This window comes from Schistocerca serialis, chromosome 5 (genome assembly GCF_023864345.2).
Source record: "Schistocerca serialis cubense isolate TAMUIC-IGC-003099 chromosome 5, iqSchSeri2.2, whole genome shotgun sequence".
In the NCBI taxonomy this organism is placed as follows: domain Eukaryota; kingdom Metazoa; phylum Arthropoda; class Insecta; order Orthoptera; family Acrididae; genus Schistocerca; species Schistocerca serialis.
This window is the reverse complement of record NC_064642.1, coordinates 431,521,880-431,549,466: the sequence shown is the minus strand read 5'-3', so window position 1 is coordinate 431,549,466 and position 27,587 is coordinate 431,521,880. Positions and strand designations below refer to the sequence as shown.

The window sequence follows — 27,587 nt, the reverse complement described above, 5'->3', positions numbered from 1 at the left end:
CATACAGAAATGATAATTTTTAAAGATACATTTCAGTAATGATATAATATATTTAAACACCATCTTAGTATTCACTCAAACTGTATATACATTTCTCTGTGAGATATAGTTTCAAATGATTTTTAAAATATTTTAGGTCTGTTTCTTTTTTAATGATTTTGGGGAGTTTATTAAAAAAACCTTTTGCCTGCTTCTTCAGGGGCAGTCATAGACAGTTTTAGATTTCTGTTTATCATGTGGTAATTTTCCATTTCCTCTTGTACCATGTTTGTGTACTTCTTTATTTAGGAGGATAAGCGTGACCTTACTGCCATTATGCTTTGGTATATGTACAGTGAATATACTGTCGTAATATTATAGTGTACAAAAGCTAGCCTACAGGTCTGTCTTGGTGGTATTTTTGCAATGCATCTCATTGCCCTTTTCTGAATTGTGAATATTCTTTTTAAGTAGCCAGCTTGTGCACTTCCCCATATATGAACTGAATAAGACAAATGTGGGAAGACAAGTCCATAATACATTGATCTGAGGACTTTATGATCCACAATCTTAGCTGTTTTATGCATGATGAAGATCTGTTTGTTTATCTTTTACACAGTGCATCTATATGCTCCCCCCCATGCCAAATGTTTGTCTATTATAGTTCCCAGAAAGTTTGTGCCGGTTACTTCTTTACTAGTCTTTCCATTTATATTAACATTTATATTATAATTTTCACTATGCATGGTCTGAAATACTACATTCATTGTTTTAGACTGATTCATAAACAGGTTGTTTTGTGTTAAACATTTATTTGCATTTTCGATATTCAGGAGTGCTTCCTTCTCAAGCTGCTCCTCTGTGTCAGCTGTGCAACTGATTGTTGTGTCATCAGCATACATTATAAGTTTCTGATTTATGTAGCTAGGGAAGTCTTTTACATAGATTACAAATAGTATTGGCCCTAGCACCGACCATTTCAGCACACCATGTTTAACTGTTTGCAATTCTGATCTGTAGTTTGTTATATTTCCCCCACTAGTATTTCTGATTTCCATGCATTGTTTCCTATTTGTAATGTATGATTTAAGTATGTCATAGAATTTTCATCTAATTCCATTCTGATATAATTTCATCATTAATTTTGAGTGGTTCACACAATCAAATGCCTTAGATAGGACCATAAAAATCCCACAAGTCTTTTGTTGCCTGTCAAGTAAATTAAGAATGTGCTCAATTATATCTGTTGATGCTGTTTTTGTTGACTTCCCTTCTCTGAAACCATGTTGTGATGAATGCAGTATACTGCACTTTGTTATAAAACTTACAATTCTATTCTTTGTTATCATTTCATAGATTTTAGCAGATGTTGAGATCAATGATATTGGCCTGTAATTTCCTAATTCATCCCTGTTCCCTTTCTTAAATATTGGCTTCACTTTACTTACTTTCAGTGAATCTGGAAATATACCGGGTGATCAAAAAGTCAGTATAAATCTGAAAACTGAATAAATCACGGAATAATGTAGATTGTTGTTGTTGTGGCCTTTAGTCCTGAGACTGGTTTGATGCAGCTCTCCAAGCTACTCTACCCTGTGCCAGCTGCTTCATCTCCCAGTAACTACTGCAGCCTACATCCTTCTTAATCTGCTTAGTGTATTCATCTCTTGGTCTCCCTCTACGATTTTTACCTTCCACGCTCCCCTCCAATACTAAATTGGTGATCCCTTGATGCCTCAGAACATGTCCAGCATTCTTCTGCAGCACCACACTTCGAAAGCTTCTATTCTCTTCTTATCTAAACTATTTATCATCCATGTTTCACTTCCATACATGGCTACACTCCATACAAATACTTTCAGAAACAACTTCCTGACACTTAAATCTATACTCGATGTTAACAAATTTCTCTTCTTCAGAAACGCTTTCCTTCCCATTGCCAGTCTACACTTTATATCCTCTCTACTTCGACCATCATCAGTTATTTTGCTCCCCAAATAGCTAAACTCCTTTACTACTTTAAGTGTCTCATTTCCTAATCTAATACCCTCAGCATCACCCGACTTAATTTGACTACATTCCATTATCCTTGTTTTGCTTTTGTTGATGTTCATCTCATATCCTCATTTCAAGACACTGTCCATTCCGTTCAACTGTTCTTCCAAGTCCTTTGCTGTCTCTGACAGAATTACAATGTCATCGGCGAACCTCGAAGTATTTATTTCTTCTCCATGGATTTTAATACCTACTCCGAATTTTTCTTTTGTTTCCTTTACTGCATGCTCAATATACACATTGAATAACATCGGGGAGAGGCTACAACCCTGTCCCACTCCCTTCCCAACCACTGCTTCCCTTTCATGCCCCTCAACTCTTATAACAGCCATTTGGTTTCTATACAAATTGTAAATAGCCTTTCGCTCCCTATATATTACCCCTGCCACCTTCAAAATTTGAAAGAGTATTCCAGTCAACATTTTCAAAAGCTTTCTCAAGTCTACAAATGTTAGAAATGTAGGTTTGCCTTTCCTTAATCTAGCTTCTAAGATAAGCCGTAGGGTCAGTATTGCCTCACGTGTTCCAATATTTCTTCAGAATCCAAACTGATCGTCCCCAAGGTAGGCTTCTACTAGTTTTTCCATTCGTCTGTAAAGAACTCGCGTTAGTATTTTGCAGCCATGACTTATTAAAATGATATTCGGTAATTTTCACATCTGTCAACACCTGCTTTCTTTGGGATTGGAATTATTATATTCTTCTTGAGGTCTGAGGGTATTTCGCCTGTCTCATACATCTTGCTCACCAGATGGTAGAGTTTTATCAGGACTGGCTCTCCCAAGGCCGTCAGTAGTTCTAATGGAATGTTGTCTACTCCCGGGGCCTTGTTTCGACTCAGGTCTTTCAGTGCTCTGTGAAACTCTTCATGCAGTATCATATCTCCCATTTCATCTTCATCTACATCCTCTTCCATTTCCATAATATTGTCCTCAAGTACATCGCCCTTGTATAGACCCTCTATACACTCCTTCCACCTTTCTGCTTTCCCTTCTTTGCTTAGAACTGGGTTTCCATCTGAGCTCTTGATATTCATACAAGTGGTTCTCTTTTCTCCAAAGGTCTCTTTAATTTTCCTGTAGGCAGTATCTATCTTACCCCTAGTGAGATAAGCCTCTACATCCTTACATTTATCCTCTAGCCATCCCTGCTTAGCCATTTTGCACTTCCTGTCGATCTCATTTTTGAGACGTTTGTATTCCATTTCGCCTGCCTCATTTACTGCATTTTTATATTTTCTCCTTTCATCAATTAAATTCAATATTTCTTCTGTTACCCAAGGATTTCTACTAGCCCTCGTCTTTTTACCTATTAGATCCTCTGCTGCCTTCACTACTTCATCCCTCAGAGCTACCCATTCTTCTTCTACTGTATTTCTTTCCCCCATTCCTGTCAATTGTTCCCTTATGCTCTCCCTGAAACTCTGTACAACCTCTGGTTTAGTCAGTTTATCCAGGTCCCATCTCCTTAAATTCCCACCTTTTTGCTCTTTCTTTAGTTTTAATCTACAGTTCATAACCAATAGATTGTGGTCAGAGTCCACATCTGACCCTGGAAATGTCTTACAATTTAAAACCTGGTTCCTAAATTTCTGTCTTACCATTATATAACCTATCTGATACCTTCCAGTATCTCCAGGCTTCTTCCATGTATACAACCTTCATTTATGATTCTTGAACCAAGTGTTTGCTATGATTAAATTATGCTCTGTGCAAAATTCTTCCCGACGACTTCCTCTTTCATTTCTTACCCCCAATCCATATTCACCTACTACGTTTCCTTTTCTCCCTTTTCCTACTATCGAATTCCAGTCACCCATGACTATTAAATTTTTGTCTCCCTTCACTATCTGAATAATTTATTTTATTTTATCATACATTGCTTCAATTTCTTCGTCATCTGCAGAGCTGGTTGGCATATAAACTTGTATTACTGTAGTAGGCGTGGGCTTCGTGTCTATCTTGGCCACAATAATGCGTTCACTATGCTGTTTGTAGTAGCTTACCCGCATTCCTATTTTTTTGTATTCATTATTAAACCTATTCCTGCATTACCCCTATTTGACTTTGTATTTATAACCCTGTATTCGCCTGACCAAAAGTCTTGTTCCTCGTGCCACCGACCTTCGCTAATTCCCACTATATCTAACTTTAACCTATCCATTTCCCTTTTTAAATTTTCTACCCTACCTGCCCGATTAAGGGATCTGACATTCCATGCTCCGATCCATAGAACGCCAGTTTTCTTTCTCCTGTTAACGACATCCTCTTGAGTAGTCCCCGCCCGGAGATCCGAATGGGGGCTATTTTACCTCCGGAATATTTTAACCATACAGTAGAGCTGCATGCCATCGGGAAAAATTATGGCTATAGTTTCCCATTGCTTTCAACCGTTCGCAGTACCAGCACAGCAAGGCCATTTTGGATAGTGTTACAAGGCCAGATCAGTCAATCATCCAGACTGTTGCCCCTGCAACTACTGAAAAGGCTGCTGCCCCTCTTCAGGAACCACGCATTTGTCTGGCCTTTCAACAGATACCCCTCCGTTGTGGTTGCACCTACGGTACGGCCATCTGTATCGCTGAGGCACGCAAGCCTCCCCACCAACAGCAAGGTCCATGGTTCATGGGGGGGGGGGGGGGGGGGGGGGGGGGGGGGGGGATAATGTAGATAGAGACGTACAAATTGACACCTATGCTTGGAATGACATGGGATTTTATTAGAACCAAAAAAATACAAAAGTTCAAAAAATGTCCAACAGATGGCGCTCCATCTGATCAGAATAGCAATAATTAGCATAACAAAGTAAGACAAAGCAAATATGACGTTCTTTACAGGAAATGGTCAATATCTCCACCATAATTCCTCAACAATAGCTGTAGTCAAGGAATAATGTTGTGAACAGCACTGTGAAGCATATCCGGAGTTATGGTGAGGCATTGGCGTCGGATGTTGTCTTTCACCATCCCTAGAGATGTTGGTCGATCACGATACATTTGCAACTACAGGTAACCCCAAAGCCAATAATCGCATGGACTGAGGTCTGGGGACTTGGAAGGCCAAGCATGACAAAAGTGGTGCTGAGCACACAATCATCACCAAACAACGCGCGCAAGAGACCTTTCACGCGTCTAGCAATATAGGGTGGAGCGCCAACCTGCATAAACATCGTACGTTCCAGCAGGTGTTTATCAGCCAGGCTGGGGATGATGCGATTCTGTAACATATCGGCGTACCTCTCAGCCATCACGGTAGCAGTTACAAAACCAGAATCACGAATTTCCTCGAAGAAAAAAGGCCCAATAATGGTAGATGTGGTAAATCCAACCCACACTGTGGCTTTCTCATCGTGCAATGGAGTTTTCATGACATTTCTAGGATTTTCGGTAGCCCAAATTCTGCAGTTGTGGGCGTTGACAGACCCTCGGAGTGTGAAATGAGCTTCGTCGGTCCACAACACGTTACTCAACCAATCATCATCTTCCGCCATCTTTTGAAACGCCCACATCGCAAATGCCCTCCGCTTCACTAAATCACCAGCTAACAGTTCATGATGCCGATGGATTTTAGCATCGGAGGGCTCGCCTAAGTGCCACCCAAACAGTAGTGCATGTATGGAATGCCGGTGCGACGTCCGACTGCACGAGCGCTGACTTCCCCGTGCATAGACGAACCCGCTACAGTCTCCATTTCTCCCTGAACTGTCTCAGCAGCATTACGCCTTGTGCTCGGTCGGCCACTACGGCGTCTATCGTCTAAACAACCCGTGGCTTCGAACTTCGAAATCATTCTCGCCACAGCTGCTTTTGTCAACGGACCTTTACCCATTCGAATCCCCTTCCTATGGCGATAGGATCATAACGCTGAACAAGCACATTCCCCATTCTGATAATACAGCTTCACTAAACGCGCCTTTTCAGGTAATGTCAACATGCTGTGACTGCTGGCGCATCTGATTCTCTCTCTCTCTCATTACATCTCCTTTTATACATGATTGTCATGCACGATCACTAACATTTTGCTGTCCAGCGCCATCTGTCGGACATTTTGTGAACTTATCCCCCCCCCCCCCCCCCCCTAATAAAAACCCATGTCATTCCAAGCATGTGTGTCAATTTTTATCTCTCTATCTACATTATTCCGTGGTTTACTAAGTTTTCATATTTATAGTGACTTTTTGATTACCCGGTACCTTCTTCTATCGCAGCATTCAGCATGTGTGTCAATGGTTTTAATATACATTCTCTGCATTCCTTTATGAGATGTGATGCGACACCATCCCAGCCAGATGAATGTTTAATTTTAATGTTTTATTAGGTTTGACACTTCTGTATCTGTTGTATGTATGAAAACCATAGTATGATTTGTTTGTGGGGGTTTTAACAATTTATTTACTGCATTTGTTTTATTTTGTCTTATTAATTTGTCTGCTACAGTAATATAATATCTGTTAAAAGTACTGGCTATTTCTAGAGGGTTTGTGTTGCTTTTCCCGCTCATCAGTGGGCAGATGTCCTCTGCCCGGTTTGTTACTTTTCCTCTCTCTTCATTAATGAAAGACCATAAACTTTTTGAGAAGTTCTTTCCCTTATCTATAGACATCCTGATGAATGATGCTGTAGTTTCGCTGGTAAAACTACAGTACTCTTTCTTTTTTATTTTATACAGTGTGTTGTAGGCCTCAGTATATTTTTTTTTTTGTTTGGAGAGGTCATAATACACTCTCAGATTATTTCTGGCATGGATTACATCCCCAGTCACCCAGATTTTCTTTTTTTGTTGCTTTTTGACAAGCCTTTTACTAACAGGACATGTAACATCATAATAGTTGAATAAAGAAAAAAACTGGTTCCATTTGGTTTTTGCATCTTTTGCTGCATATATTGTTTCCCAGTTTTCTGCCTCTAACATCTTTTTTAGCAGATTTATGTTATGTGGGTGGTTCTGTCTTCTCATCTCCCATATCTTCTGCAGTGAATCACTAGTCTTTATATTTATGTTTATCATGATTGTAAAATGGTATGCTAATGTGGAGTTTATTACCTGTGTGTCACAATAGCATGTAGGAATATTTGTTATTACATGATCAATTATAGTTTCACTATGCTTTGTTACTCTGGTTGGTTTATCTATTTTTATTTTTAGATTTATATGCACAATAAGTCCAGTAGGGTCTTAGTATTGTCTGTATTTTTACTTGTGTATGTTCAGATCTCCTATAATGATCAAAATAAGCTTTTCTTTTTGAGAGGTGTTGGATTATATCTTCCAGCTGTTCAAAGAAGGTTTTAATTACACTATCTGGTGATTGATAGAAACCTAATACACAACAAATTCCCAGCAATTTTGGTTTCCAGTGCTGTAGCTTCAAAGCTAAATTCTGTAGTATATTTTGTTATATTTATGGCTTTAGTTGATTTATAGTTAGAAAAAACCGTACCACCTTTATAGGAAGTTCTGCAAAAACTGGCTACTTTCACATAATTCTTCAAGTTGTACATTCCTATGTGATTTTCTTTTAGCCCATATTCTGTAGCTACTAGAATGTTTGGCCTATATTCCTGTAATATTGCCTCTAGTTCCTCTGCTTTATTGTTTATGTATTGAACATTTTGGTGAAGTATTCTAACAGTTGACTTTAAATTTAATAGTTCCCCTTCCTGTAATATACTAAGCACATCACTTGCTCCCGTTGCTTCTGGTACTATGCAGTGATTTTTTTCAGTTTGTATCATTAAACCTGGGTCATATCTTTGTCCTATGTTTATATTCCTCTCACTATTGTCACACTGGTACTTAAGATGGACAGTTTTACTTACATCTTTTTCCATGTTCTCTTTCTGTTTACTTGATACCATAAAAATCCTCACTTAGTGTAGCAGGTCTCCTAGTTCTCAGGCATCTGTCTTGATTGGAAGCTGCTTCTGCTGTTGATCTCGCAGGCCTCAGGTACCTCTTCTGTGTGGTTGCTGTTGCTGGTGGCTCCTGTGCTCTCTGACTTTGTGACTTCCCTCCTTTGTTAGCTGCTGCAGCTAATGACCCTTGTATGATTTCCTCACAAGCATTTTCATTGCCTTGAGATAGTATTATGGGGTCTGCTGTTCTGGATGCTGTTGCTGATGACAACAGCTCTGCTGACGATTGTGGTGATTCTGCTGCTAGTGGTTTATCTGACGCTGCTGGTGAGAATATCAGAGCCTTTGCTGCTGCTACTGGTGTTTGTTATAGCTCTCCTGCAGATAATGATGGTTCCACTATTACAGATTCTTGTTTTGGCGGAATTGGGATTGGAGAGCCTTCCATTACAGATGACTCATTAATAAATTTAAGTATTTCGGCACTAATAATCTTTTTCCCTTTTACGTTCATATGGAGACCATGTCTTGAACACTGTTTATCTCTACAAAAGTCGTATTCTGGAAACCTCTACATATTTTCTCAAATAGCCTGTTTGTTGTAACAATCTCGATGTTTACACACGAGTTTTCCATCAGATCGTGTTTCCTGGGGATACTAACAATGCACTCGAGGCATCCTTTTTATTGTTTCCTTTAGGATTCTCATTGTACGCCAAGTTTCATTACAGTAAACGTCATTTGCGCCTCCTATTATGATGCAGCTGTTACCGGTCCTCAATATATTGTCACTGTTTTTCAAAAATTCGCATAGTGGCACGCCTGGTTTGATGATGCCTGTTACATTAAGATCTGGGTGATTTCTTCTCATAATTTCTGTAACTCCTCTCCCATGACTATCTGCAAAAATATGTGTTTGTTGCTTGTATCCTTGCTTATGCATAACATGGTTGTTTACTTTTCTTTCTTTATGAACATTTACCTTGTGGTTGTCTCCGTTTAATCCACTTGCATCTTTTTGTGTGGATAGTTTGTTCATATTTTTATCCATAGACGCACTATTAACACTGTCTTTTCTAATGTTTAATTCACTTGTGTCTTTTTGGGTGATCAGTTCATTCATATTTCTAGTTACAGTCGTACTGTTTACACTTTGAACATTTGGTTGTGCAGACCTACGAATTTTATGGCTAGCATTAATGAGATCTTGTTGCCTTGATGATTCAGACAGTTCCCGTATGGTTAGTGCCACGTTTTCCACTGTTTTTATATATTTTTTATAATGTCAATTTCTTTTTGAAGTTCGTCATGCACACTGTCTTCTAATCCTGCGTAGCACTTTTCACTCGCGATCTTGCGGCTGTTACACTCTATGTCATATTTACACTGTATTTGTAAATCTTCCTGAGCAAAGCAGTGTTAATGGCACCATTTATGTTTAAACACGCACATTGTAATTCTATTTAGCACTGTTTCGTCACACACAATACACTTGATTGAAATTAAGTCCTCAAAAACTGCAGAGCGGTTTAAAGTTACATGTACACTTGCCGCCATCTTGTAGAGGAAGATGAGAAGGGAAATATGATACCACATGAAGGATTAGACAAAGTGCTGAAAGATCTAAGTTGAAACAAGGCCCTAGGGGTAGGCAACATGCTGCTAGAGCTACTGACAACCTTGGGAGAGCAAGCCAAGACAAAACTCTACCATCTCGTGATTAAGATGTATTAGACAGGCAAAATACCCCCATATTTCAAAAAGAATATAATAATCCCAGTTCCAAAGAAAGTAGGTGCTGATAGTTGTGAAAATTCCTGAACTATAAGTTTAATAAGTCACAGATGCAAAATACTGCAGGGAGTAGTGGGGGGTGAGGGGGGAGAGAGAGAGATTCAGGGAAGAGATTCTGCTGTGGGCTTCCTGATTTGGGGAAGTACTGAAGATCCTGCTGAGCTTCTGGAATGAGGTCACTGTGGTAGTGTTTGTAGGTGGACAGCTGGCAGAGTTCCTCTGCCAGGTAATCAATGTGATTCATTACAACAATGGTGAAGCCTTTGTCAGCAGGCAGGATTATGATGTCAGGGTCAATTTTTAGATGGTGGGTTTTGGTTCTCCCTGAGGATAATGTGCTTCACTTTACAGCCTGCTTCACAGCCCACACCATCTTGAGGGATTTGGGAATGATGGTGATGCATTGTTTGAGGTTGGGAAATTCTGGACAGTTAACAATGGGTTATTTGGAGGCAGTGGGGGAGTAATATGGTTGGTTTGAAGAGTAAACTTAATCAGGCAGGGTTCAATGTTGGTTTTGAATTGAGTCTGATTGGTGATGAAGAAGTGTTGTCACTGTTGAGATTGGGAGAACAGCAGCCTCCCAACACTGCAACTAACAGCCCTCTCCTGTCTCCACCAGACACCTGCACACTCTGATAGACAGCACTAGCATTTTCCTCCACTCCTACCCTGCTACTTGTCCTGCTCTCCAGCTCATGCCTCCCCATTATCCCGCCACCCATCCCTCAGTCACCATCCAAGAATAATTTTGTGCACTTTTGTGTTAGCCATGATTATGTTTAACACCAGCTTGCATTTAGTATTCATCAAGAACAGACACTACATCAGCCAGTATTATCAAGTCGGCTGGTGCCCAACAATCATCGTATGAAGTTACAGTCAGTAGTGCATGACTGTATTAAGTACATGACCTTAGAACACATGTTTATGTTTTATATTCTTCAAGCCACCCTACAGTATGTGGTGGGAGGCACTTCTGGTATCATTACCTGGTCTGCTATTGTTTGACCATTGCACCCACATGGATGACAGTAATAATCCTCTCTGGTGTAGATAAACAACAGAAATAGTAGAAAATAAATAAGTCATCAGGTCCAGATAGAATCCAAATTCAGTTTTACAAAGAGTACTCTATGGCATTAACCCCTTACTTAGGGTGAATTTATCGAATCACTTGCTGTGCTCAAAGTCCTATGAGACTACAAAAAAGTCCAGGCAAGTCCTGTGTGTAAGAAGGGTAAAAGAATAGACCATCAAAATTACAGACCGATATCCTTAACATCAGTTTGCTGCAGAATTCTTGAACATGTCCTGAATTAAAAATATAGTAAATTTCCTATAATGTGAAAAACTTAAGTCCACAAATCAAGACAGTTTTAGAAAGCATCACTCGTGCAAAACACAGCTTTCCCTTTTCTCACATGATATCCTGTAAACTAAGGATGAAGAATAAAAGGCAGATTATTCTTAGGTTTATGAAAAGCGCTTGACGCTGTACCCCAGTGCAGGCTTTTAACAAAGGTATGAGCATATGGAGTGGGTTCTTAGAATTATAAACGGCTTGAAGACTTCTTAAGTAAAAGTACCCAGTATGTTGTCCTTGATGGCGTGTGTTCAGGAGGGAGAAGGGTATCACCAGGAGTGCACCAAGAAAGTGTGATAGGACTAATACGATCTTCTATAAGCATGAATGATCTGGCAGACAGGGTGGGCAGCAATCTGTGATTGCTTGCTGATGCTGTGGTATACAGGAAGGTGTCATTGATAAGTAACTATAGGTGAATACGAGATAACTTAGACACAATTTCCAGTTTGTGTGATGAATGAGAGCTAGCTCCAAATATAGAAAAATGTAACTTAATGCAGAACAGTAGCAAAAACAAACATGTAATGTTCAGATACACCATTAGTGGTGTTCTGCTTGACACAGCCATGTCATTTGCTTATCTGGGCGTAACTTCACAAAGTGATATGAAATGGAATGGCCATATGAGCACTGTGATAGGGAACGCTCAACTTTGGTTTATTGAGAAACTGTGGTTCACCTGTAAAAGGGACCTCATACAGGATGCTATTGTGACCTGTTCTTGAGTATTGCTTGGGTTTTTTGGATGCGCAACCGATCAGAACGAAGGACAATATCCGAGCAATTCAGTGGCAGGCTGCTAGATTTGTCACTTGTAGGTTTGAACAACTTTCAGGAATTTAGGAATGCTAAAATGGGAATATCTGGAGGCAGGGTGACTTTCTTTTTGAAGAACACTATTGAGAAAATTTTGAGAACCGGTGTTTTAAGCTTACTGCAGGGCAATTCTAAATTAGGGCCTCTATGGAGGCATACAGACAGTCTTTTTCCCTTGCTGTATTTGCAAGTTGATTTGGAAAGGAAATTGCTAGTAGTGGTACAGGACAGGCTCAGTCATGCACCGTACATGTATGGCGCATGGAGTATGTAAGTAGATAGATCAGGACAAGTTTCCCAAGATATATATGCCTGTAATAGTGTACATTTGTCCTACAGCCCTTCTTGAAAACTGGACTGACTTGCACTTTTTCCATTCACTGGATACTCCCTGTTCCGCCAGTGACCTATGATAAAACTACAGCTAGAATGGAGAGCAAGTTCTTTAGCATAATGTCTCTGGAATATTAAATTTGTCTCATCTGATCCAGATGCCTTTCCACTACTACATGACAGTAGTTGCTTTTCTGTTCTGCAATAACTTATCCCAGGATTTGTCATTTTGGCAATAATGTGGTAATGAAAAGGAAGAACCATATTTTGATCTTCCACAGTAAAACAGTTTCTGGAGATGAAATTACATGTCACCCTTGATTTCTGTCATCTTCCATTTTGGTACCAGTATGGTCACTACGCAATTGAATAAAAGATTTTGATCTGCTTATCAACTTAGCCCTCAAGAAGACTGGAATAATCCCAGTTCCAAATAAAGCAGGTGCTGACAGGGGCGAAAAATTACCAAACTATCAATTTAATATCTCATGGTTGCAAAATACTAACACAAATTCCTTACAGAAGAATGGAAAAACTGATAGAAGCCAAGCTCAGGAAAGATCAGTTTGGATTCTGGAGAAATGTAGGACCAGCAAGGAAGTACTGATACTACCACTTATCTTAGAAAATAGGTTAAGGAAAGGCAAACCTACATTTATAACATTTGCAGACTTAGATAACACTTTTGACCATGTTGACTGGAATACTCTCTTTGAAATTCTAAGGTAGCAGTGGTAAAATACAGGGAGCGAAAGGTCATTTACAACTTGTCCAGCAATTAGATGGCAGAAATAAGAGTCGAGGGTCATGAACAGAAAGCAGTGGTTAAGAAGAGAGTGAGACAGTCCCTGACATTATTCAATCTGTACACTGATCAAGCAGTAAGGGAAAACCTAAGAAAAATATGGAGTAGGAATTAAAGTTCAGGGGGGAAAAATAAAAACTTTGATGTTTGCCGATGACATTGTAGTTCCATCTGGGAAAGCAGAGGACTTGAATGAGCAGTTTAATGGAATGGACAGTGTCTTGAAATGTAGGTATAAGATGAATATCAACAAATGCAAAACAAGGATAATGGAATATAGTCGAATTAAGTAAGGTGATGCTACGAAATTGAATTAGGAAACAACACACTTAAAGTAGTAGATTAGTTTTCCTATGTGGACAGTAAAATACCTGATGACTGCCAAGATAGAGAGGATATAAAATGTAGACTGGCAATGGCAAGAAAAGCATTTCTGAAGAAGAGAAATCTTCTAACACTGAATATAGATTTAAGTGTTAGGAAGTCTTTTCTGAAGTATTTGTCTGGAATGTAGTCATGTATGGAAGTGAAACATGTATAACAAACAGTTTAGACAAAAGGAGAATAGAAACGTGCAAAATGTGGTGCTACAGAAGAATGTTTAAGATTAGATGGGTAGATCACATAAATAATGAGAAGCTACTGAACAGAACTGGAGAGAAAAGAAATTTGTGGCGCAACTTGACCAAAGAATGGGATTGGTTGAAACGACACATTCTGAGACATCAAGAGATCACCAATTTAGTATTTGAGGAAAGTGTGGGGGTAAAAATGTAGATGCCAACCAAGACATGACTGCAGTAAGCATATTCAGAAGCATGTAGGATGCAGTAGTTACTGGCAGTAGGTCTATGACTCATTATTGGGGCAGTAGTTACTGGCAGTAGGTCTATGACTCATTATTGGGGCACATTAAAGTGTGGTGTGCCTCAGGGGTCCATCCTAGGACCTTTGCTTTTCCTTATCTTCATCAATGATCTCCCACTTTGCACAGACACCGAGTGTAAATTTACTCTTTTTGCCGATGACACCACTATTCTGCTTGAAAGTCGAACTAACAGTGACCTAGAAAATAAATGTAATGCTGTACTCGTTGACATCCTACACTGGTTTAAGTGCAACGGACTAACTCTAAACATTCAGAAAACTCAGTATATGCAATTTCACACATCTCAACAAGAAAATGAAGTATGCCACTTAAACTGTGGTAACCAAAATATACTACACTGTGAATCATCTAAGTTCTTGGGCATTCTAATTGATGGCAAGCTGAACTGGTCTGAGCATATCTTAGACCTACATAGAAGGCTCAGTGTGGCAACTTATGCTCTGCGTGTAATCACCCCCATTGGTGATGAGGACGCTACTAAAGCTGCCTACTTTGGTTATTTTCATTCTATCATGTCGTATGGCATAATATTTTGGGGCAACAAGCCTTTAGCCAAAAAAATATTTACTGCACAGAAGAGAGCTGTTAGAATCATGAGTGGTGTTCATCCAAGATATTCTTGCAGAAGTCTGTTTCATAAGTTACAAATATTAACACTTACCTCTCAATTCATATTTTCTTTGATGATTTTTGTTTCTAACAACATATCTCTTTTTAAAACTAATAGTGAATGTCATGATCATAATACTAGGTCTAAAAATGATCTACACAGGGATCTGAAACATTTAAGTCTTGTTCAGAAAGGTGTTCATTATTCAGCCACAAAAATTTTCAACTCCCTTCCATCAGGTATTAAAGATCACATTAATGTCTTACCTACTTTTAAATGTAAATTGAGAGAATACCTAATGGTAAATTCCTTCTATTCTCTTGATGAGTATCTACAGATAAAGCAATGATTTGTTATACTGATAAAAATTTGTTTGCTATAGATCACATTAACTGTTTAATTTGGAAAATGTACTATATTTCCTTTTTAGGTATTGTTTTATATTACTTGAGCTATACCTTTGATTTGATTTTAACCTACAAACTTATTCATAATCTTATGGTACATTTTTGTCATTTTATATATGTGTATTATTTGTTTAATTTGGAAAATGTACTATATTTCCTTTTTAGGTATTGTTTTATATTACTTGAGCTATACCTTTGATTTGATTTTAACCTACAAACTTATTCATAATCTTATGGTACATTTTTGTCATTTTATATATGTGTATTATATCTGTTGTATGTAATCATGACTCATTCCACATCCTTGTGATTTATCACAATACGGATTAATGGAATACGAAATAAATAAATAAATAAATAAATAAATAAATAAATAAATATGGAATTTTGCTGAGAAATCTTTCCCCATCCTCTTATAATTTTGACCTTATCCCATCTGCTTTATCTTCTTTTCTTATACTTGAGAACTTTTCTTGTTGTCAAACAAGCAGTTAATACACTCCTGGAAATTGAAATAAGAACACCGTGAATTCATTGTCCCAGGAAGGGGAAACTTTATTGACACATTCCTGGGGTCAGATACATCACATGATCACACTGACAGAACCACAGGCACATAGACACAGGCAACAGAGCATGCACAATGTCGGCACTAGTACAGTGTATATCCACCTTTCGCAGCAATGCAGGCTGCTATTCTCCCATGGAGACGATCGTAGAGATGCTGGATGTAGTCCTGTGGAACGGCTTGCCATGCCATTTCCACCTGGCGCCTCAGTTGGACCAGCGTTCGTGCTGGACGTGCAGACCGCGTGAGACGACGCTTCATCCAGTCCCAAACATGCTCAATGGGGGACAGATCCGGAGATCTTGCTGGCCAGGGTAGTTGACTTACACCTTCTAGAGCACGTTGGGTGGCACGGGATACATGCCGACGTGCATTGTCCTGTTGGAACAGCAAGTTCCCTTGCCGGTCTAGGAATGGTAGAACGATGGGTTCGATGACGGTTTGGATGTACCGTGCACTATTCAGTGTCCCCTCGACGATCACCAGTGGTGTACGGCCAGTGTAGGAGATCGCTTCCCACACCATGATGCCGGGTGTTGGCCCTGTGTGCCTCGGTTGTATGCAGTCCTGATTGTGGCGCTCACCTGCACGGCGCCAAACACGCATACGACCATCATTGGCACCAAGGCAGAAGCGACTCTCATCGCTGAAGACGACACGTCTCCATTCGTCCCTCCATTCACGCCTGTCGCGACACCACTGGAGGCGGGCTGCACGATGTTGGGGCGTGAGCGGAAGACGGCCTAACGGTGTGCGGGACCGTAGCCCAGCTTCATGGAGACGGTTGCGAATGGTCCTCGCCGATACCCCAGGAGCAACAGTGTCCCTAATTTGCTGGGAAGTGGCGGTGCGGTCCCCTACGGCACTGCGTAGGATCCTACGGTCTTGGCGTGCATCCGTGCGTCGCTGCGGTCCGGTCCCAGGTCGACGGGCACGTGCACCTTCCGCCGACCACTGGCGACAACATCGATGTTCTGTGGAGACCTCACGCCCCACGTGTTGAGCAATTCGGCGGTACGTCCACCCGGCCTCCCGCATGCCCACTATACGCCCTCGCTCAAAGTCCGTCAACTGCACATACGGTTCACGTCCACGCTGTCGCGGCATGCTACCAGTGTTAAAGACTGCGATGGAGCTTCGTATGCCACGGCAAACTGGCTGACACTGACGGCGGCGGTGCACAAATGCTGCGCAGCTAGCGCCATTCGACGGCCAACACCGCGGTTCCTGGTGTGTCCGCTGTGCCGTGCGTGTGATCATTGCTTGTACAGCCCTCTCGCAGTGTCCGGAGCAAGTATGGTGGGTCTGACACACCGGTGTCAATGTGTTCTTTTTTCCATTTCCAGGAGTGTAATTTATTATCAATACAAGCAAAATCATTAGGAGATTTAAAGACAGAACCTCTGTTTGCAGTACATTTCCATCATTTTTAATTACCAGTGGAACATATCTTCTGAATATCATGTATTGAACTTTTATATACCTCTACAAAAACCAGTACTACTATGAAACTTTGCTCTTCTTTTATCTTCTAAGTGTAAAAGTTCCACTTTCAATTGTATGTATTACCAACAACAAACTGCACAAGAACATTATACATGTATGAAAATATTAGTGTCATATTAGGTAGCATGTTAAAAGGAAATTTCTGAAGGTTGGCTAATTGCTGCTTGTGAGTGATTAAGATTCTTTGTTATGGGACTGAATCGCTGCCACGATTTCATGAATATAACATCAGTCACTTGCAAGTGAATGGTTGGTTATGGTCATTTTTGTTTATTGTTTCGAACTGTATGTGAATCCTTTTTTTTTTTTTTTTCTTCATGATGTTATTTCAGTTTATAACCTCCATTTAAATTCTTAAGACTGCTAATACATTTTCCCAAATTTGCTAAGTAGTTTTTAGATAAAGTTAGTTGATTACAGTAACCTGGAAAAAAATCACAGAACTACAAACATATATGTAAATAATGTAGAAGCACCATTTGACCGATTTATCATATAAGTCTATCTCATCAACTGTAGACAAATCAAAATACATAAATTTCAGCTTCTTCCAGAAATGATGTTCTCAGCAATAGATTATGCCCCACACAGAATACACTTTATTTTTATCACATCATCTTTAGAATATTTTATGTTACCAACATTTGAATAATTTGTTATAGAAATGAAGAATTATAGTTTGTAAACAAATGAAAATATTTTCCTAGGTAAGACACAGACTCCATATGCAGAAAATATTAGACCAGTCAACAATCACCTTTAAATATTATAATTTTGTATTAAACATATGTGTACTTCTGTCATATGGTATGTAGAAACTAACCTGCATGCTGGGGAAGCCTATGCCAACAAGGAAGTTTGCAATCCAATTAATTAAGACTGCTATGGACATGGCAGCAGGCCGTGGTCCTTGCGAAAAGAGCTCAGCTGTAATCATCCATGGTATGGAGCCAGGGCCGACAGCAAAGAAGACCACAAAACTCAGTGTTGATACAACAGATAGGTACGACATCCAGTCTATCATTTCCTGCACATACCCAAAAAACTCCTATCAGGCGTTGGTACCCTGTTCTTCTTTCCTGATACAGGTGAAGGAGAGTTAAAATAGTTAAACTCAAGAAAAATTATGCAGGCATCCAGAGGAACATGCTGGAGAATGCATTGATTTCTTCATTGCTAAATAATTTTTAAACATAAATGGTCAGCAAATTCAACTTCTCCTTCAAGTTGTATCAGGAAAGTTTTCTGATAACAAAAAAAGGGAGGGCTGCAAAAGAAGCATCATGCACAAAATAAAAAGTAAGCATTCATGTGCAATGTGAACAAGAAACTAACCTGAAAGTACAGCTTAAAATCTCTGGATGAGCCAGATATCTACCTTTTTTGTAGTCCAGAAGCATTTTATAGCTAACAGTAGCATGCATTTTGAAGTATTATAGTTCTGTTCTGTGTCAGAACTTTTTAGTTTAAAAAAACGATATATACATATACCAATTGATTTCAATCCAAAAAGGGTTAATGAAATGTCCAACTTCAGATAATGTATGACAAACAGCATTTCCATTTGTTCCTTTCTCTTATTTTGTTTCTTTGTCACCAAGATTCTTCTTTGTTTTATTTTCATAGTGATACCCAGCTGACAAATCATCTAGTCTTTTGCAATGCATCTCTCTGCATAAAAATATCAATTTTGGTTTGCAAGTCCTTATTTCACCAACATCATCTGTAGCAATATTTGGAACGCTCAGTGACACTCTGACAACACATCTCACCAGCAGTGTCTCATGAACACTGGCATAAATTTTTCTAATATCAGCTTTATATGTTACACAGTGTTGTATTATCCATATAATCAATTGTAAATTATGAAAAATCATTTGAACTTTTGAGGAGCTGTAATATGGTTACTGTATCTCATCCCTCCATTTCATCTGCAAAAGCAATCCATCTACTCTTGCAACATCAGCCTTACTGGTACTTAAGCTCTCCACCAACTCATCACCAAAGAACACGCATGATGTAAATATTACTATTTTTGCGTCAGAAGGCATTGCTTTACTCCCTAATCTGAGCAGCCTTCCAATGTTAGATCCAAAGTGGAACATTATGTAAAAACAGTTTCACTTTCCATGTTTCATTTACTCATTACAAATTTTCCAATGGTTTTTGCAATGTTGCTTTATCATAATGATTTAAATATACTGTGTGTGCTAGAAACCTTCTACTCCCTGAATCACATGCACACATCACTTCTTCCAATGCAATAAATCTGTCCGCTGATCATGCTTTTTTAGTTCTGAGATTTGTGGCAGAGAATCTATTCTAAACCTCTAGAAGTTCTTATTCCAGTTATTATTATGAGGCACGACCTACAAATCCTTAACGTAACATAAAACTAAAGTCATCCTCAAAACTCTTGGGATCCCTCCATCCAAACCCCTGGAATCCTCTCACATGAAGATATATACCTTTACCAAATCCAGTATCCCACACACCTAAACTCACTATTTGCCTCCTGTCCAGGATACTTTATGGGATTCACATTCATTTACTCTTAACATCCACAGCCCATACCCATTGTTATCTCTCTTGTAATATACTGAAAGCACCTGGAGTGATGTGTTCTCCCATGTGCTACACCTTACACATAATAGTACTAACGATGTTATATATCAATGCACCTACACAGCTTACACAGAAGGTAGGATGATTTCAGAAGTAGATATGTGCAGCTTGAAGAAAGGTTTCTTCAGAGACCTATCAAGGAATGAAATATTAACATGGAATTGAAGAATTTCCTGAAAGTGTAGACTGGAAAACCGCATTTTATGCGGTGAAATGTAGCCTACTGGAAACTCAGAGAAGAAAAAACAAATAACTGAAACGTGGTGGCATTGACAGAAATTAAAAATTAACTGGATACATAAGAAACAAAGTTATTATGAACAGTAGGTAAGGAAGTGAGTCTAGCAAAATCTTTACTAAAAGCAGAAATCAGCTCCTGGAACATCTGCTACAGCATTCTGTACTGATTAGCATTACACAGGAATGAGCATTAGAGGAAAAGACTTTTAGAGACAGGTAAAGACTAAAATATCCAGAAAATATACAAATGATGACTGTAGTAGTTATCTAGAAATGAAAAAGATTTAAAACAAGAGTGGAAGATGTGGAGACACTATAAAAAGAGAGTAAAAAGAGAGTGTACAGCTCTACAGTGGAATGGTGAGCAAGCAACTTTCTGCATAAATGAATGGAGGGTCAAACAGCCTACACTGGCAGCACACACTGTCATGTTGCAGTCCATACCTTTGACTGCAACAGTAAAAGTATAGCAGCATCTTTCATAACTTGAGCCATCTTGAAACAATCCCCCTTCTTTACCTCTTTTTCTCCTGTTCCAGCACACCTGGACACCATGTCTTATAGACAGCAACACGCCTTAGAAGCAGTGCTTGTTTCCCCTCCCTCCCTCTTCTTCCAATGGCCATGATTTGCATAGTTTCAATCTGTCTTTATTGTTGCCATTTTCATTTGTAGCAGTTTTGTCGATTTTGATTTAATAATAATTCCAGTACCAGAGCACAAGAATTAGTCACTCTCAGATAAGTGAACTACCTTTGTCAGTATGTATGGAAATACCGGCATTTTCCTGACATCATTTTCAAGTCTTCACTTTGACATATCTAAAGCAGTTTATACTAGTTTAAGACTTAACTAACAAAATCACATGCTGGGTTTAAAAAAAGTTCCATGACTACTTTCAATGTAAATACAATTCTAGCTAACAAATTTTTGTGCAAGTATCCCACAAAGCTACAATGTTAAAATTCACTTTCAACAGAAAATGAATGAATGCATTGTAATGTATGTGCATACAATATAAATCAATGTGATATTACAAAACAAACAAATACATGCATGTGGAAGCTGCAACTGAAATTTAAGTTGAGGGCCATTAAAATCATTCGTTTAATACATACATGGCATTTAAATACTGAAAGGATAACATAAAATTATTAACATTAGCCTGAATTGACATTGTTAGAAGTGGGGTTCACATTATAAAAGTGTGCACATGATGAACCCATCTGAGTTGGTAGTACATGTTTGAGACAGTAAAACATTTATCTTAACTTACTCACAGAAAGATTGAACCATACAATCAGTGTGCAGATCTTGTACTGATCAGCCAGAACATTATGACCACCTATCTAATAGCATGGTTAACAGTAGCGACTTATCGTGGCATGAAAGCAGTGAAGCCTTGGTAGGTCACTGGAGGGAGTAGGCACCACATATGCGCATGCACACATGTGCTGTCATGGGATCCAAGTTCAGATTGAGGTAGGCCTTAGATCATGCTGTCCTCCATGGAACCCCAAAGCATTTCCCCATAGCATCTAAGGAAATCATGGATAACCTCAATTTAAGCAGCAATTTGAATCTTTGTGTTTTGGAATACAAGTACACAGTCTTCCTAATGAATCACTTTGCATTGTAGCTAACACAACTTATGGATTCTGATTTAAGTAGCTAAGCCAAGCAGTTTAATCATGTTACACCTCTCTTTCATGAAGATTATTTTGTTTTGGGTGTGTAAACAGTTCAAACTCTACAACACATAAATGAAAAGTGAAGCTCATTTATAGCTTAACAGTGAAATTACTTAATACTGACAATGAAGAAAAATTAAAAACAGCATAGCACATGATTATAAAACTCTGGAATTTGCTTGGTCTAAGAAAAATGTTTAGGACAAAAATTAATGATCAACAGAATTTTTCTACATCACATTTTCCAGTGCTCACAGTAAGTGACTCCATGCATAGTTTTTTGGCCCTTGGTTGGCTCAGAGAAGCAAAATACCATACTGTGATGCTCACTGTAAGCCTCACGTATACAAAATAACTTGCAGACAGTGAAATTACTCTGAAGGCCAGTTACGGATAAGTTTTTTTTTTTTTTTTAGGGCGCAAAACTGCTATGGTCATTAGCACTCGGTCCGGGATTTAGGAAACAGTAAAAAACCGAAAATGGAAACCAGCAGCAATGGGACATCTGCTAAAATCGACGATATATCAGGCGATAGCTGTAGACGGGAGCGTAACGGATTAAAATAGGGGCACTCAATTAAAGGTGTCTTACCGTCCACAGCTGAGAGCAGTGGGGACAGAGTGGGGGAGGATCGCCGCTTAAAAGATGTCGATGGCTAAAAAGACAGTGCCCTATCCCGAGTCTAGTTAAAATTACCTCCTCCCGACGACGAGCTCGGGAGGGAGATGTCCAAGCACAAGAAAGAGCTTTCATGTCCCGCAATTTATTATGGGGAAGTGTCGACCAATGTGCGTGCCATAAATGAACAACACAACGACATAAAACGCTCCGTAGATTGGCGAAGGGAATCGACTGAATAGTGAATAGTTGGGCGAAGAAGAGAGACTGCAGCCTTGGCTGCAATATCAGCCGCCTCATTTCCACAGATACCAACGTGTCCCGGGAGCCAGAGGAACGCCACCGAGACGCCCCCCAGGTGGAGCAAGTGCAGACAGTCCTGAATCCGGTGGACCAGAGGGTGCACAGGGTAAAGAGCTTGGAGACTGAGGAGAGAGCTGAGAGAATCTGAGCAGATAACATACTGTATCCGCTGATGGCGGCGGATGTAGTGGATAGCCTGGAGAACAGCGTAAAGCTCCGCAGTATAAACCGAACACTGGTCGGGAAGCTGAAAGTGATTTGGGGTGTCGCCAACAATATATGCACTCCCTACACTTAACGATGTTTTCGAGCCGTCGGTGTAAATAAATGTGGCTTCCGTCATTTGCGCACATAGAGCAGCAAATGCCCGATGATAAACAAGTGAAGGGGTACCTTCCTTGGGAAATCGACAAAGGTCACGGAGCAGGCAGATCCGGGGACGGAGCCAAGGCGGTGCTGTACCCCAAGTTGTCAAGAAGGTTTTAGGAAAGCGGAAGGAAAGAGAATGGAGCAGTTGACGGAAGCGGACTCCCGGTGGTAGTAGGGAGGAGGGGCGGCCTGCATATCCTACATCAAACGAGGCGTCGAAAAAAATGTCATGGGCTGGATTAGCAGGCATGGAAGACAGATGGCTAGCATAACGACTCAGAAGGACTGCTCGCCGATTGGACAGCGGAGATTCAGCAGTCTCAGCATAAAGGCTTTCCACAGGACTGGTGTAAAAAGCTCCAGACACTAAATGAAATCCACGGTGGTGGATAGAGTCGAGACGCCGAAGAATAGACGGTCGAGCAGAGGAGTAGACTATGCTTCCATAGTCCAATTTCGAGCGCACTAAGGCGCGATAGAGGCGGAGAAGGACCACTCGGTCCGCTCCCCAGGAGGTACCATTCAGGACACGGAGGGTGTTGAGGGACCGCAGACAGCGAGCCGAAAGATAGGTAACATCGGAGGACCAGCACAGTTTTCTGTCAAACATAAGACCCAAGAATTTAACGACGTCTGGAAATGGAAGGTTGACAGGACCTAGATGTAAGGAGGGCAGAAGAAACTCCTTACGTCGCCAAAAATTAACACAAACGGTCTTACTGGGAGAAAAACGGAAGCCGGTTTCGATGCTCCAAGTGTGGAGGCGATCGAGACATCCTTGAAGACGTCATTCAAGAAGGCTGGTCCATTGAGAGCTGTAGTAGATCGCAAAATCGTCCACAAAGAGGGAGCCCGAGACATCAGGAAGGAGACAATCCATAATTGGATTTATGGCAATGGCAAACAGCACAACACTCAGCACGGAGCCCTGGGGTACCCTGTTTTCTTGGGAGAAAGTATGGGAGAGAGTAGTGTTCACCCGCACCCTAAATGTGTGCTCTGCCATAAATTCGCGAAGAAAAAGGGGCAGCCGACCTCGAAAGCCCCAAGAGAACAGTGTGCGGAGGGTGCCTGTCCTCCAACAGGTATCGTATGCTCTCTCCAGATCAAAAAATATTGCTACTGTTTGGCGTTTCTGGAGAAAATTGTTCATGATATAAGTGGAGAGAGCAACAAGATGGTCAACTGCAGAACGATGCTTTCGGAATCCGCATTGGGCAGGTGTTAAAAGACTGCGGGATTCCAGCTACCAAGCTAAACGGTAATTCACCATACGCTCCAAAACCTTACAGACACTACTCGTGAGAGAAATGGAGCGATAGCTAGAGGGGAGATGTTTGTCCTTTCCAGGTTTCGGAACAGGAACGACGATAGCTTCCCGCCATCGTCTGGGAAAAGTACTGTCGGTCCAAATTCGATTATAAAGGCGAAGGAGGTAACGCAGACTATGGGTTGATAAATGCAGCAACATTTGGACGTGGATACCATCCGGTCCTGGGGCGGAGGAGCGAGAAGAAGAGAGTGCATGTTGTAGTTCCCGCATGGAGAAAACAGTATTGTAGCTTTAGCGATTTTGAGAGGAGAAAGCAAGATGTCGCACTTCCGCAGCACGTTTCTTCGGGAGAAATGCTGGCGGGTAATTTGAAGAGCTCGAAATCTCAGCAAAGTGCTGACCCAATGAGTTAGAAATTGCGACAGGGTCCACTAATGTATCATGCGCGACAGTGAGCCCAGAGACCGGGGAGAAACTAGGCGCGCCTGAGAACTGTTGAAGCCGACTCCAAACTTCCGAGGAGGGAGTGAAGGTGTTAAATGAGCAAATAAAGAATTTCCAGCTTGCCTTCTTGCTATCGCGGATGACACGACGGCATCGCGCACGGAACTGCTTATAGCGGATACAGTTGGCCAAAGTAGGATGGTGGCGGAGAACGCGGAGAGCACGTCGCCGCTCACGTATTGCGTCACGGCATGCCTCGTTCCACCAAGGAACTGGGGGGGCGCCGGGGCAATTCGGAGGTGCATGGTATTGAACGTTCCACAGCTGTAAGAATAACGTCGGTAATGTGTTTGACCTCATCATCGACGCTGGGAAAGTGACGGTCATCGAATGTCGCTAGAGACGAAAAAAGTGTCCAATCGGCTTGGGCAAACTTCCAGAGTCGCGGGCGCATAGATGGCAGTTGAGGCTGCAGTCTAAGGACACATGGAAAGTGGTCACTCGAGTGTGTATCATCAAGAGCGAACCATTCGAAGCGCCGAGCTAGCGGAACAGTACCGACCGCAAGGTCCAAATGAGATAAATGTGTCGTGGAGGCAGACAAAAATGTGGGGGCCCCAGTGTTGAGGCAAACTAGATCCGCTTGGTGGAAGACGTCTAGCAATAGGGAGCCACGTGGACAAGGATGTGGAGATCCCCAAAGCGGGTGGTGGGCATTGAAGTCCCCAACCAGCAAATAGGGGGGGTGGAAGCTGACCAAGAAGATGAAGGAGATCAGCTCGTGCCATTGGTGTGGACGATGGAATGTATACAGTACAAAGAGAGAACATGTATCCAGAAAGGGAAAGACGAACGGCGACAGCTTGGAAGGAAGTGTTTAAGTGGATTGGGCGATAATGGAGAGTATCATGGAGAAGAATCATGAGTCCTCCATGGGCTGGAGTGCCTTCAACAAAGGGGAGATCATATCGGACAGACTGAAAATGAGGGAGAACAAAGCGGTCATGGGGATGCAGCTTTGTTTCCTGACGACAGAAAATGACCGGCGATTAGGATCGTATGAGGATCGACAATTCATCCCGATTGGCTCGAATGCCGCGGATATTCCAGTGGATAATGGACATAGGGTGAACAGAAAATGGAGGAATGTGACCAAGGTCGCTGTCAACTCAACGGCTGCTCAGAGCTTGTGACCAACAGCATGGAATGGCATTCAGCCGAAGGCAGAAGATCCTGATCCATAGGTTGTTCAGCAGCAGCTCCTGCCACCAGTGATCGGCCGGCTGATCGGCCGCCAGCAGTGAGCCTCGACGACACAGAAGACGGCCGAGGGCGATTTCCGCCAGGTGGTGCTATAGATGCGACACGCCTTGGCGGAGAAGGAGATGAACTGGGTTTCTTTGTAGCCTTCTTGGAAGTATGATGTTTAGATGAAGGAGGAACCGATGGGTGTGAAGTTGGGGTACGTAAAAAATCTTCACGAGTATGCTCTTTTTTCAAAGTCTTGGTGTCTGACTTTTGGGCTCGAGATTTAGCAGAACCCGACGAAGGGTGAGCCATAGAGTGGGCAGGCGAAAGTGGTGAGGTTGAACGGGCGATCTTTGCGCTGGCCGATCTGACGACCGTGGCACTAAAGGTGAGGTCACAAGTCTGCATGGCCGCCACCTTTGTTGGCCGAGGAGAAGCAAGGACAGTGCTGTATTCTCCTATCTGAGGCACGGTGGGCTGTCGACTGGCGAATAATTTTCGAGCAGCAAAGGTCGACACCTTTTCCGTCACTCTGATTTCCTGGATGAGCTTTTCGTCCTTAAAAACGAGGCAATCTTGAGAGGACGCAGCGTGGTCACCCATACAGTTGATGCAGCGAGGGGATGGAGGTGGACAAGCACCCTCATGGGCATCCTTGCCACACGTAACACATTTGGCCGGATTGGAACAGGACTGGCTGGTGTGATTGAACCGCTGACACCGATAGCAACGCGTAGGGTTTGGGACGTAAGGGCGAACGGAAATTATCTCATAGCCTGCTTTGATTTTCAATGGGAATTGAACTTTGTCAAATGTCAAGAAGACAGTGTGGGTTGGAATGATGTTCGTGTCAACCCTTTTCATAACTCTATGAACAGCCGTTACGCCCTGGTCAGACAGGTAGTGCTGAATTTCTTCGTCAGACAATCCATCGAGGGAGCGTGTATAAACGACTCCACGCAAGGAATTTAATGTGTGGTGCGCTTCAACCCGGACAGGGAAGGTGTGGAGCAGTGAAGCACACAGAAATTTTTATGCCTGGAGGGCACTGACTGTTTCTAACAACAAGGTGCCATTTTGTAATCTGGAACAAGACTTTACAGGACCTACAATTGCGTTGACACCTTTCTGAATAATGAAAGGGTTGACCGTGGAGAAGTCGTGACCTTCGTCAGACCGAGAAACAACAAGGCACTGTGGCAACAATAGAAGAACTGTCTCTGGCTGAGACTCAGTGAACTTACGCTTGTGAGCAGACATAGTGGAAGGTAAAAAAACCATTGCGGAAGAATCCCCCATGATTACCGGCGTCTCCGATGGCGCTCTCCTCCTTTGTGGGGGCCCTCTCTGAGGGCACTCCCGCCTTAGGTGATTGTTCACACCTCAGGTCACACCTCCCGACAAACGGACGGAGGGACCAATCGGCACTTTTGGAAGGTATCAGCTCAGGTAATCACCCCTCCCTGGGCCTGGCCGTTACCAGGGGGTACGTATGTGTCCTACCTGTCTACCCGGGGCGGGAAATTACGCGTTACCCCGTCACCGGCTACGCGTGGAAATGCGTGGGTCGGCCTTCAGACACGCACAGGGAGGAAAAAAGAGAAAGGGAAAGGAAAGAAGAGGGGTCTCAAACGCCGCAGTGGAGAAAACGGCAAAGACAAGAGGTAAGGAAAAGAGAAGGACAGAGGAAGGACGAAGACTTGGAAGTGTAGAAAGCAACGAATTTGTAACAGTTTCGAGCGTTCGTCTCCGGACGTAGGCACAAACCATACTCCCAGAGGGGGAGAAAG

At 41.5% G+C, this 27,587-nt stretch overlaps 1 protein-coding gene across 1 annotated transcript in view; it reads right to left on the bottom strand.

Moving 5' to 3' along the window:
• The window catches only part of LOC126480691 (glucose transporter type 1), a 321,263-nt gene that overhangs the window by 117,884 nt on the left and 175,792 nt on the right, over window positions 1-27,587 (bottom strand). Inside the window, exon 13 of the mRNA XM_050103930.1 lies at window positions 17,809-18,012. Within this exon, the coding sequence (XP_049959887.1) occupies window positions 17,809-18,012 (204 nt within the window). The remainder of the gene's footprint in view (window positions 1-17,808; window positions 18,013-27,587) is intronic.